This window comes from Pinus tabuliformis, chromosome 8 (genome assembly GCF_031772625.1).
Source record: "Pinus tabuliformis cultivar Carrire ecotype Pingquan chromosome 8, CPIR1, whole genome shotgun sequence".
Lineage (NCBI taxonomy): Eukaryota > Viridiplantae > Streptophyta > Pinopsida > Pinales > Pinaceae > Pinus > Pinus tabuliformis.
This window is the reverse complement of record NC_142294.1, coordinates 1,483,180,528-1,483,193,454: the sequence shown is the minus strand read 5'-3', so window position 1 is coordinate 1,483,193,454 and position 12,927 is coordinate 1,483,180,528. Positions and strand designations below refer to the sequence as shown.

Sequence of the window (12,927 nt, the reverse complement as noted above, 5' to 3'; positions counted from 1 at the left end):
CAAACTTTAACACTGATGATACCCACCAGTAGTCCCCTTGGGTTACCTGAGAATGACCTCTGATACCCAGATTCTCTCCTGCGAAATATATTTCACTCGTCACAGTTCTCTTTTTATTAAAACCATGTGTCTATCGTGATTAATTTACAACTATGTGTTTGTCCTCAGCTGTAGCGTTGTCGTTTTCATTTGGAAGTTTGTTGGTTCGTACCCATAAAATTATTTTTCAACTTTAGATGTTGCGAAAATTGTTACGAAATGGAGAGTTTGTCGTGAAGACTGCCATGGCGACTGCAATGATAAGATGAATGCACATTCTATATAATTTGTTTGTGGGACAGTACGAATTTAAGGTATGTTTACGAAATGGAGAGTTTGTCGTGAAGACTGCCACTGCAATGATAAGATGAATGCACATTCTATATAATTTGTTTGTGGGACAGTACGAATTTAAGGTATGTTCCCAGGGTTTTTGGATGAGTTGGATTTTATATCGAAAGTCATGGTGATATACCTTGCTTTTAGACTTTAGAGTCGGATCATATCACTCTCCATCACTAGAGTGGTTGAGAGATTTGATTCAAAGACTTTGAATAATTTTTACAGTTAGGTAGGATTGGGTGGTTGGAGTTTTGCAAAGAGATTTTTTTAACAATATTATTTTGTTTGGAATCTATTAGATTTTATAAGCATTATTTATGTGGTTTATAATTTAGTTTTAGATGGTAGGATTGGGTAGTTGGAGTTTTGCAAAGAGATTTTTTTAACAATATTATTTTGTTTGGAATCTATTAGATTTTATAAGCATTATTTATGTGGTTTATAATTTAGTTTTAGATGGTTTATAATTTAGTTTTATAAGAAATATAAGAATTGATTTGTAAATAATTTATGCAATATGTCTGCTCTTTCATTTTTCTATATAGTTTATAATTTAGCTTTGTAAGAAATATACAAATTGATTTATAAATAATTTATGCAATATGTCTGCTAAAACTAACTACACTCCCTGAGAAAAACCAGGAACGAAGATGTGAAAATTATGATAAGTGATCCTCTATAAATAATTAATTTAGGGGTCAAGAAGGAAGATGTGAAAATTATGATAGGTGATCCTCTATAAATAATTAATTTAGGGGTATGTGAGTGTTTGTTTTCCGTCTGTTCCAGTGTCATTAAGTGTGTGTTTACTATGTAAAAGTCGTGTGACTATTCAACGGAACTTGTGAAACAATTTTATGAGGAGCCATTCTGTCCGAGTTTGATTCATCGATTTGTATACATGAAGAAGAAAAACAAAAGATCCGAGTTTGATTCATCGATTTGTATACATGGACAAGAAAAACAAAAGATCCAGGGTAGCATCAACCATTATTCTGTTGGAATAAACGTACACAACTGGAGTCTGAATTGCTCCATTTCCTCCATCATCTCGGGCATGACTCTAATTCCGATGTGGATGTGAATGCCGATGTCTGCATCATGTCATCTTCTGAAATGATGCGGATTCAATGGTGTCTCTGCATGTGTTTTTGGACAATGAGGTTAAGAGATGCCAGTGTGGTCGTTAGCACGGCTTCAATTGCAAACTTGTTGCAAGCATCGATGTTGGATCGGGCTGTCATGTTCAACACAGATCAAAATTGTGCCCTAATTCTCTCACTGGGGTCGTGCACGTCCAAGCTTAATAGAGTCAGTATCATAACCCCAAGGCCCGTGTCCTCCAAGTTGCGGCTGACAGGAAAACGTGTTCTTCATGCAACGGATCTATGTGGCGCTCCGATCTGTGTGATGTATTGGATTGCATCATTTTTCGGACAACCCAAGCATTTTTCAGACGACGATTTGCAATTACAATTATATTTGCCAACACCTACATTGAAACGACTGACGCTAACAGATCCATAAATCATATGGCTCTCGTTTGACGATGGTGGGTGGTCACATGATGTTTAGACTGCCACACCAAAGGTGAGGACAATCCAATACATGTTATCAGTGTTGATACTTCCAGTTGCGGGAGGAAACGATGGCCTCCAGAGGAATTCGGAACAATTCTTATCGTCCACTCTCTATTGTAGCTTATTCTTATTCCATTCAGCCCATTCACAGAAATATCGAGCTATTGGAATGAAAAAGCGAAATCAAGTGGGTGGAGCTTGAATTTGTTCAAAACTGCAGGGAAATGGCAGTAAAAGGGGAGATGTGTGCAGTGTATTTGATCCAATATTCACAGATCGATGAAGAACGGTCATTTCTTTGGTTTGTTTTGGTTTTTTGTTTAGCTGTTAGTTTATTTGTAAAATTATTTTGTGTAAAATTATATGACAAAGGATCACTTATTAAACATAATGATATAGTTTAAATTAGTGGTTCTCTAAGTTGTTTGGTGTCGAGAGAATATATTGTTAATTTAATTATTTGAGTCTTTTATATGTTGATGGGTCTTGGTGTGTTTCATGCTTCAAGGGCATCAATTACAGGTTATGTTATTAAATCCATGTGTGTAGAAAGGTCAGTTGCATAATTGATTATTGGATACAATCCAGGGAGACCTAGAAGCATCAATTATACAAAAGTCATTAAAGATGGTTAGAGACAGTTATGTCTTAAATAAGTCGAATGGGAAGCTTGAATATTGTGGTGGTGAAAAGAGCCTTGTCCAGAGACTTCAGAGTGGGGATAAGTGCCGAGGAAGACCACTCAAACATATGTGACATGTGAATTGTAATTTTTCATTTTTTGTATTTTTGTAATGACTTAATGTAATCATTAAAAGGGTGACTTGGAATAGTGATTACATTAGTATATAGGTAGGATTGGGTTGTTGGTTGATGGAGTTTTGTTGATATATTTTCTCAACAATATTCTCCTTACTTGGAATCTATTGGATCTCATGATCATTATTTATGTGGCTTGTAATTTGGCTTTGTAAGAAATATACGAATTGATTTGTGAGTAATTTGTGCACTATGTCTGCTCCATTTTTCTAGTAGATGAAGAGTCCGAGGGTATTGGATCTCTTCATTGTATATGGGAACAACAAAGACACCTAAAATAAAGGACGAGAGCCTAGGATATGGAATGTGATTTAAAAAAGAACATGATCATAGGATTTTGATTGAAAAGATAAGATAATGGATCACAATTACCGTCACAATTACCGAAATGGAAGGTGATTGACTATGAAAATGGATAATATAATTGGCGATTAAGAATGGAGTGTTTTGAGAGATTAAAAGGGATTTTGATTTAGATTTATTTGGTATAGTTAATGGTTAGAGAAATTTGTGTGTATTTTTAAAGATAATTTTGGTTAATATTATAAAATTTTAATAAATAAAATAATTATTATTATTGTCCATGGGGTCTACAGTACTATGTGATAGGTTGTATTGTTAAGGTACCGTGTGATGTGATGACATTAATAATTTGAAATTCTTTGGGAAAAAAGCCAATCATGTTAAGCGCTAGGTGTGAGGGCCAAATGCGATCCCAGTTTGTTTTGTTGGCTTAGATGCCCCTGGGTCACGGTTTGTCAAGCCAAAAGTTTAAGCGTGTAGTCTTCTGAGGACTCACACCACTTATAAAACAAATAAAAAATTGTTGTTGTTGTTATTATTATTATTATTAGTTTGTTGTTGTATTATTTAGATAAATAATTTACAATTAGTAAGATTTAATGCATGAATAATAGGTTAGTTGGTTTGTGTAGGGTTTAATCTCTATTAGGCCTTAAGTTTAAAACTTTGTGGGGAAGGGTTGACGATGGAAGCCACTTTTGTGGGGATCAAACTATCTCAAGAGGATTCATGTTGACAATGAAAGGAATTACGCATCTCACTCATACTAAGCAAAGTACCATTGAAATGTTTTACTAAACACAAAAACAATTACACATCTTCTTCATTACTCATTAACACACTGGATTCAAATGTTTTAACCAAATATTTTTTTGTATATATATATATATATATATGTCTGTGTGTGTGCGTGGTTGGTTGGTTACTTAGTATTGAAGTATTTAACTTCACTTAAAATATTTTATTTATGCACATATCACCTAACACCTCCATATAAATAAATGAATGTATTACATATCTCCCATACACTAGGACCTATGGATAAAACATGCACACATATAACAGTGATATAAAATTATATTATATAAGATGGACATTGAAATATTTTGCTTATGCTCAACATTGAAATGATATTTTGTTTTGATTATTTTTTTAAATGTCATATATCAACTCCATGTTTAACAATGGAAGGCTAAAATTCTTCCTCAAGTGCTTTCTAGGCAATTAGGTGATGGCTAAGGATTTTTTTTTAACATGAACAAATGTCCACTATTGTAAATAATCAACTTTGGAGATGTTCATAATATATTACTAATAGAACTATAGAAGTGATTAAGCGTTTTTTAGATTCAAATTAGTGTCACAAATGATAAGCTAGAAAAATGTGTGTACCTAAGCAATTAAGTGTAAGATCAATACCTTGAACGAACAACAAATTGGTATAATAAATTGGTAATAATGAACAATCTAACTAAAGAGACCAATCATATTTCCCAAGATTGTATGATTTCACATTACAAAATAATGAGTTACAAAAGATTATAAGAATTAAAGTGTTTGTGAATTTTTTTTGCAACTCAAGTCATGAGAACCATTATACTAAGGTTGATCTCACAAAGAGTACAATCCAACTTATGGGACCATTTAGAAGTGCAACAACACACATTTAGATATGTTTGAATTCTCTAAATAAGTCATACCTATTAATTGGCCTTAGACATCATCATTGAAGGTAAGCAATCCCTCCAATCCTAGAATCAAGTTGACTAGGGTGTGCATTAACTTAAATTAATATATAGTAGAGAATACAGATAGACCTAGTCAACTTTAATCCCATAACTACATATGCTTGTCAATCTTATGAATTGTAACACCTTGTTGATGTCGTTTATTAGTGAGGTGATATGATAAGACAAATATTGATATGGAACCCAAGTCACATTATTAATCATGGATGATTGATGTCCACTAGGTTATTAGTGGAGTTGGTATGCTAAGACAAACATTGATATGGAATCCAAGTCACCATAGATTAGTATTAATAATAGTTCATATTGGTACATTGAAGGTCAAGTTTTGGTGATCATTTGCAATGGAGTGGACATAAAAAATAATAATACATGAGTCATGGAAAAGTATGTTATAACCATTGATTCTATGGTCAAACTATTAGAACAAGTTGTATGGTTATAAATACTTTATACATGCCAAAATTATTATGGTACATAAGTTAATCAATCCCAATCAACAATTGCCTCATTGTGTTGAAACTCGATTTGAGAGTCCTAATGGTATCCGGCTTTTATATATATATATATATATATTTCATCATTTAACAAACAAACAAAATTGGTTGCATTTACTACAACATGTAGAAATTGATTTATTTTTTTGTTACAATTATGATTGAGTTTAAACATCACAAAAATGTGACTAAATATAAAAATGAAAACTGGCCAATACTAGTAACAATATATACCTCCTGACCAACAAAAACTCTTCTTATTACATAGGGAAATGATACAAAATAATGCTATAATCTGAGTTGCAAACTAGCCGTCAAGATCTTGTGTTCCAGCAATTTAAGGAAATCATCCGATCAAAATTTTGATAGAATTTTTGGAGGAACTCGGTTAGATTCAGAAATGGATAAAGCCCCTGTTCCATACACAGATTACGATACTACTTTATAGTGAAAAATTCCCCTCATTCCAACTCAACTTCATCTAAAATTGAAATTTCTTCCCCTTTTCCGAAAAATTAAAATTTCTTCCTTATTCCTATCTACCTCGAAATTTCTGCCCAACTCTCGTTACATATGAATCAGGAAGAAATGAAATATATGTAATTCGGAAAAATTCCTACAAGATGAGTGTAAAACCTGCTTTTATCCTCCTTGCATTTCCGCCTCATAATCTCTGGCCTCAGAGAAAATATCCAGTGGGACTTTCTTGGGCCGGATATTGAAAGCATCGTTCTGCGTATCGTTTCCCACATCGCTGTCGAATCGCTCGTATTTCTCCCACGGATTAATTCGTCTCGGAGAAATTCTCCGCGGGCCTCTCCCAGTGCTGGAGCTCATGACGATCTGTTTCAGGCACAGAAGAGATGACACCGCCGCACTAACACAACCCCAAACCACCTCCGGTGCTAATCAAGAACTTGCCTTGAAGATTGTTAAACTAAACTCAAATTAAATCGCCGATTTCTGGACCAAAGCACAGTTTTACTCACATTAAGGTTCTGTAACTGTTTTCCGAAATACTCAAACCAATTTATCTTTCTTTCCCCTGTCCCCTCTTCTCAGCACTCTCATATATATATATAGATACACACCTTAGCACCAAATTAAATTCTAACGCGGAGGAAAAGCCCAGCAGTGCGTGTTGTAAAGACCAGCAGTACGCGTTTGTCAACTGAGAATATCATTGACCTCCCATATTCAGATTTTGGTCAATTGACAAAATCTTTGACTCCCATATTCAGATTTTCAGATTTTGGTCAATTGACAAAATCTTTGGTCAATTGACAAAATCTTTGACCTCCCATATTCAGATTTCATATTCAGATAAAGCCCAGCAGTGCGCCTTGAAAAGTCCAGCAGTGCACGTTGGTCAACTGAGAATATCATTGACTTACGATATTCAGATTTTGGTCAATTGACAATATCATTGACTTCTCATATTCAACCGGTAACTTGATTGCCATTTATCAAAACCCGATAGACAACATAATAATTTTTTATTTAAAAGCATGCATCTATGGATTAATTTATAGCCATGTATTTGTCCTCAGGAATTAAACCGGTAACTTGATTGCCATTTATCAAAACCCGATAGACAACATAATAATTTTTTATTTAAAAGCATGCATCTATGGATTAATTTATAGCCATGTATTTGTCCTCAGCGGTAGCGTTGTTATTTGCATGTGGAAGTTAGTTGGTCGGTACCCAAAACATTATTTTTCCAACTTTAGAATTTGCGAAGGTTCTTGCAAATGGGGAGCCTGTTGTGAATATCCGATCCTTGCCATGGCGGCTGCAATGATAAGGTGAATGCACATTCCATAGAATTTCTTTTGTGGGTCACTACGAATTTAAGGTCAGTGGCTCTCATGATTAGTTGGATTTTATGTACAAAGTCATGGTGGTTTACATTGATTTCAGATCATAGGGTCACCACTATATAATATCAGCCTTGGGCCTCCATCCATTCAAAGTACAATGGATGAAGACTCCGAGGATATTGGCCTTCTCCATTGTGTATGGAACAGCGACGAACCTGGTATATGCCAAATACTATTTAACAATAAAACATGCATAGGATTTTGATTGAAAAGAACAGATGATGGATCACAGTTTAGAAAGTGGATAATATATCTGGTGATTAAGCATTAAGGATCGTACTAATAAAGAGGATCTTGATTTGATTTTGATTTGTTTTTTATTTTTTTTATTTGGTATTTTTTCCAGAGAAAAGTTGAAAAAAATTAGAGATTATTATTTTTTTATTTTTAGTATATATTAAAAATAGGATAAAATTTTATTATAAGAAGAAAATGACGGTAAAAAAATCAATTTAATCATTATAATAATTTAATATAACTTAATATGAATTATATACTTATGTTTAAATCCATTTTAATTTTGGGATTTATTATGGGTTAAAATGGATCAAATTTTTAAAGGTACAAATTTTTCCTCAAATTTTGATTTTTTCTAGATGTATGATAAGTGCTTAATAAGTCATATGTCAATTTCATGTTGGCAATGAAAGGAATTACATATCTCCTTGATACTAAGCAATATACTATTGAAATATTTTAACAACCATGGGCCCAGGGTGACCATAATGCAAACTTTTCCTCAAATCTTGATTCCTCTTAGTTTGATAGATTCAAATCTAAGATGGATTTATAGTGATATTCCTCTTAGTTCAATTTAGAGTGATTCTTAATATGTCAGGTGTCAACTCCATATTAAGAAATGAATGTATTACACATCTCTCTTATGTTTGGAAGTAGAAAGCAACTATGGATAGAATAAGAAGTGAAATTGATATAAAATTGGCAACATTAAAATTTTCATTTGTTACTAATATCTTTTTAAATGTTATGGGTCAACTCCATAATTATCATACTAAGCTCTAAAAAGCGTCTTTCGATACAACTAGGTGATGGTTAAAGAAATTTTTATATATATTTTTACTAGTAGTTGGGATAATACATAAAAATAAACAAAGTTTAAAAAAATGAAATATAAGGGTTATTGACCCTTGTTTTCTTTAGTGTCGAGTTAGCAAAGGATTAACATGACAAAATGTTGACTATTATAAACACTCAATTTTGCTTAAGTTTAAAAATATATTACTAATGAAAGTGTAGAAGTGATTGGTGTTTGTTAGACTCAAATCAATGTCAAACTCAACAAATAGAAAAATGTGTATAGCTAAGAAATTATGTGTAAACTCAACATATTGAATGAACAATAAATGTTATAATAAATTAGTACAATGACCAATCTTACTAAAGAAACAAATCATGATTCCCACGATTGTTTAATTATAGAAACAAAATATTAAGTTACAATAAATGATTAGAATTAAAGCTTTGTGAAAGAATTTGTAACTTGAGTTATGAGAACCATTATACTAAGTTCGATCTCATAAAGAATATATTGACAAGTTTGATCAAAATCTATAATTATACATCAATCATAGAAACAAAAGATTAAGTTACAATAAATGATTAGAATTGAAGTGTTGTGAAAGAATTTGTAACTTGAGTTATGAGAACCATTGTACTAAGTTCAATCTCATAAAGAATATATTGACAAGTTTGATCAAAATCTATTGAACTTAAGGACCCATTTTCAAGTGCAACAACACATATTTATACATGTTTGTATTATCAAATGCTTTAAACTAGAAATACTTAATAATTGGCTTTTGACATTTTTGTTAGATGTAATTGGTCCCTCCAATCTTAGAATCAAGTTGATTAAGGTGTGCATTAACTTGTTCCAAACTGATATTTAATGTAGAAGCAAATAGACTTAGTTAACTTTAACACCTACCTAGAGAGGCCTCTAAATCCTATGAGTTTTAACACCCCACTGACGTCAATTGGGTTCTTAGTAAGGTGATATGCTAACACAAACATTAATATGAAATCCAAGTCACTATTTAGATTGAGCATTAGTAGTGAATCATTAGTGCATTGGAGACCATTAGTAGTGAATCATTAGTGCATTAGAGACTAAGTTATGGTGGTGGTCATTTGTCTTTAGACAAGACAAAGAAAACCATACACCAAGCACACAAATATATGTTATGATAACTAATTAATTATAATCACATTTTTAGAGTGCCTTATAAAATAAAAAATACTTTATACACACTCAAATTACTATAATTAATAAATTAATCAACCCATAAATAACAATGTTCCCATTATGTTTGAAAACATAATTGAAAGTCCTAGTGTCAAAATTCTTTACTAACCTATAATTTGTTACAGTTAATTAATTATACATAAAGTGGTTATCATTTTTGGAAAATTTATTGCTTATAATAATCATGATTGAGTTTCATAGCCTTCTAAATTTATGAGCCCTCACAATCATGATGCAGTTTTATAGTCTTAATTATTTAAACAAATTATTCTATAGTATTAAATTTTGAATTGATGTTAAATAAAAAATTTACTTGTATAATACATTACTTTAAAATAAAAATAAAAAAATACATAATTATACACCATATAAATTTAAAATTTAAATTTGAATACATTTTAAGTTAAGTATCACAGTAAATTTAACTTAAGGATATTGTATCATAGTGAATTTACATTAAAAATATTATCCTAATTAAATATATTTTTATTATTATATTAATGACTAATAAAATAATAATTAAAATAAATAGGCTGTTGATAAATGAAATGGTATTTTTTTTCTTTTTTTGGTAGGAAGCACTTATGGGGATTTGAACCAATGACCTATCGTAAGAAGTGCCTTAACAGAGCACCCATTCACATTTACATTGAAAATATTATCCTAATTAAATATATTTTTATTATTATATTAATGACTAATAAAATAATAATTAAAATAAACAGGCTGTGGATAAACTAAATGGTATTTTTTTTGGTAGGAAGCACCTATGGGGTATTTGAACCAGTGATCTATGGCAAGAAGTGCCTTAACAGTGCACCCATTCACAGTCACTCCAAAACCTCGTGAGCAAATAAAATGGTATTCTCATATTCAAAAACATGTATATAAAAAAGTGAGGTTTCCAAGTATAAAAATGATGTTCCAGCTACCCATAACAAAAATATATATACCACATATCAGTTCCAGATACCAGAGAAAAAATATAGATACCTGATCTCATAACGACTTCTATGTCCAACAAAACATATCATTACAAAGGGGAATCGATACAAAATAATACTATAATCAAAATTTAGTTGTCCAGATTTTGTGTTACAGCAATTTAAAGAAATCATCGAACCAAAGTTTTGATAATTTTTTTAACAACCATTCAGGTAAATTCGGAAATGGATAAAACCCCTGTTTCACACAGGTATGATCAGCTATATTTCAACTTGAATTTCCCCTATTTCCATCTTTAGTTATATCTGACCCCTGTTTCACACAGTTATGATACAGCTATATTTCAACTTGAATTTCCCCTATTTCCATCTTTAGTTATATCTGAAATTGAAATTTCTTCCTTTCTCTAAACTTACCTGGAAATTTCTGCCGAATTCTTGTTAAATTTGAAATGAAACAACAGTATGTAATTGGGAAAAATCCCTACAAAAATAGCTTAGACTGTAAACCTTTTATCCTCCTTGCATGTCGTCTTCATAATCGCAGGCGTCAGGAAAAAAATCCAGTCGCACTTTCTTCGGCACGATATTGAAAACATCGTTCTGCTTTTCGTTTGCGAGATCGCTGCCGAATCGCTCGTATTCCTCACGCGTAGGAGTTCGTCGCGTGGAAAATCTCCTCGGCCTCCTGGAACTGCTGGAGCTCATGACGATCTGTTTCAGGCGCAGAAGAGATGACACCGTCCTAATAACACAACCACAAGCTACCTCCAGTGTTAATCAAGAACTTGCCTTGAAGGCTTTGAAACTAACTTCAAATTAAATCGCCGAATTTCGAACCACACCAAGGTCTCAGAGCACAATTTTGCTCACATTAAAGTATTGTGACTCTTTCCAGAAATACCCAGACCCAAAATATCCCACTTTCCCCTCTGCTCAGAGTATATATATATATGCGCCTTAGCACCAAATCGAACTGTTAACGCTGATGAAACCCACCAGTAATACGCGTGGGTCAACTCAAAATATCATTGACCTCAGAGATTCAGATTTCTCTGGGCTTCTCCGGCCACATATATTTCACTCGGCACACTTCTCTCTTTTATTTAAATCCACGTGTCTATAGTGATTAATTTATAACCATGTGTGCCGCAGCGCTGTTGTTTTCTTGTGGAAGTTGGTTGGTCCATGCCCAAAAACTTGGTTGTGCGAAGGATCTTGCAAAATGGAGAGCCAGTTGTCAAGAACCAGCTGTCAATATAATTCGCTTGTGGGCCAGCACGAGTTTTAGGTCGGTGGCTGCGGCTCTCAGAATGAGTTGGATTTTATGTCCAAAGTCATGGTGGTCCACATTGCTTTCAGACGTTTCTATTCGCTGTGTCGTATTTGTTCTCCAGCTGAGCGATTTAGAGGTTTGATTAAAAGTCCAATGTATGAAGAGCCCCAAGATATTGGTTCTCCCCATTGTACAGGGGAACAGCCCAGAAAACTAAAATAAATAAAGATTTAGAGGTTTGAGTAAAAGTCCAATGCAGAAAGAACCCGAGGATATTGGTTCTCTGTGTTGTATAGGGGAACAGTCAAGAAAACTAAAATAAGGAGAGTTCGCTGTGGCGTATCAAGCCGAGCGATTTAGAGGATTGAGGTTCGCTGTGGCGTATTTGGTCAAGCCGAGCGATTTAGAGGTTTGAGTAAAAGTCCAATGGAAAAAGAACCCAAGGATAATGGTTCTCTCGGTTGTATACCGGAACAGTCAAGAAAACTAAAATGAGGAAGGAGAGTTTGGGATAGGAGTTGTTTATGGAGAAGGAGGAATTGTCTAGACGGTTAAAAGTGGCTGGATTTTGATAAAATAATTTTAAAAAATCTTGTAAAAGTAGTATTGGGGGTTTGGGATATGCAATGTGATTTAATAAAATGCATATTGTCTTAACATACTAAACAATGTCTCTAATTTGATTACATATTGGAAAAAATTACTTTATTTAACTCCTAACAATACAACCCTTTACTCAATAAATTGCATTATTTTTTGTTCAATATATAGCCTCCAATAAGAATGCACTTGATATGGTATTGCTCACTTAATATAGCCCCTCACAATTCACAATATGGAAATAAAATACTAAAATGGACAATATGGATATTAAATCTAGTGATTAAGAATTAAAGATTTTGGTTTTTGGTTTTAATTTATTTTTGTATCCGCCCATGATTAAAGAATTTTTTGTTTTTTTAAAGAACTTTGGTGTGTTTATAGGATGACTTTGATTAATCCATCTAATATTTTAATATTGCTTAGAATAATATTTTTTAATCCATCTAACTATATTATTTATAATATTCTAAAGTTAGTTTTATATTAGTTAATAATTGGGGTTATGAATATTTTTAAAATATATTATATATAATAATATAATAATAAGGTTATAAGGGGTTATATATATATATATATATATACTTTGATAAAGTTAACTTATTATAACTACATGATTTATAATATTAT

The 12,927-nt window shown here is 32.4% G+C and overlaps 2 protein-coding genes across 2 annotated transcripts; both read right to left on the bottom strand.

The window, feature by feature from the left end:
- Window positions 1-5,537: 5,537 nt before the first annotated feature.
- Window positions 5,538-6,370, bottom strand: LOC149241429 (uncharacterized). Its single transcript, XM_089367521.1, has one exon. It carries the CDS (start codon window positions 6,163-6,165, stop codon window positions 5,971-5,973), a length of 195 nt encoding a protein of 64 aa, XP_089223647.1. The 5' UTR covers window positions 6,166-6,370; the 3' UTR covers window positions 5,538-5,970.
- Window positions 6,371-10,461: 4,091 nt separating this feature from the next.
- Window positions 10,462-11,363, bottom strand: LOC149241428 (uncharacterized). Its single transcript, XM_089367520.1, has one exon. The coding sequence runs from the start codon at window positions 11,127-11,129 to the stop codon at window positions 10,935-10,937; it is 195 nt and encodes a 64-aa protein (XP_089223646.1). The 5' UTR covers window positions 11,130-11,363; the 3' UTR covers window positions 10,462-10,934.
- Window positions 11,364-12,927: the final 1,564 nt, after the last annotated feature.

What these genes read in the sequence shown, in the direction of transcription:
- LOC149241428 (XM_089367520.1), bottom strand. Translation starts at nt 11,129, where the DNA reads ATGAGCTCCAGCAGTTCCAGGAGGCCGAGGAGATTTTCCACGCGACGA.
- LOC149241429 (XM_089367521.1), bottom strand. Translation starts at nt 6,165, where the DNA reads ATGAGCTCCAGCACTGGGAGAGGCCCGCGGAGAATTTCTCCGAGACGA.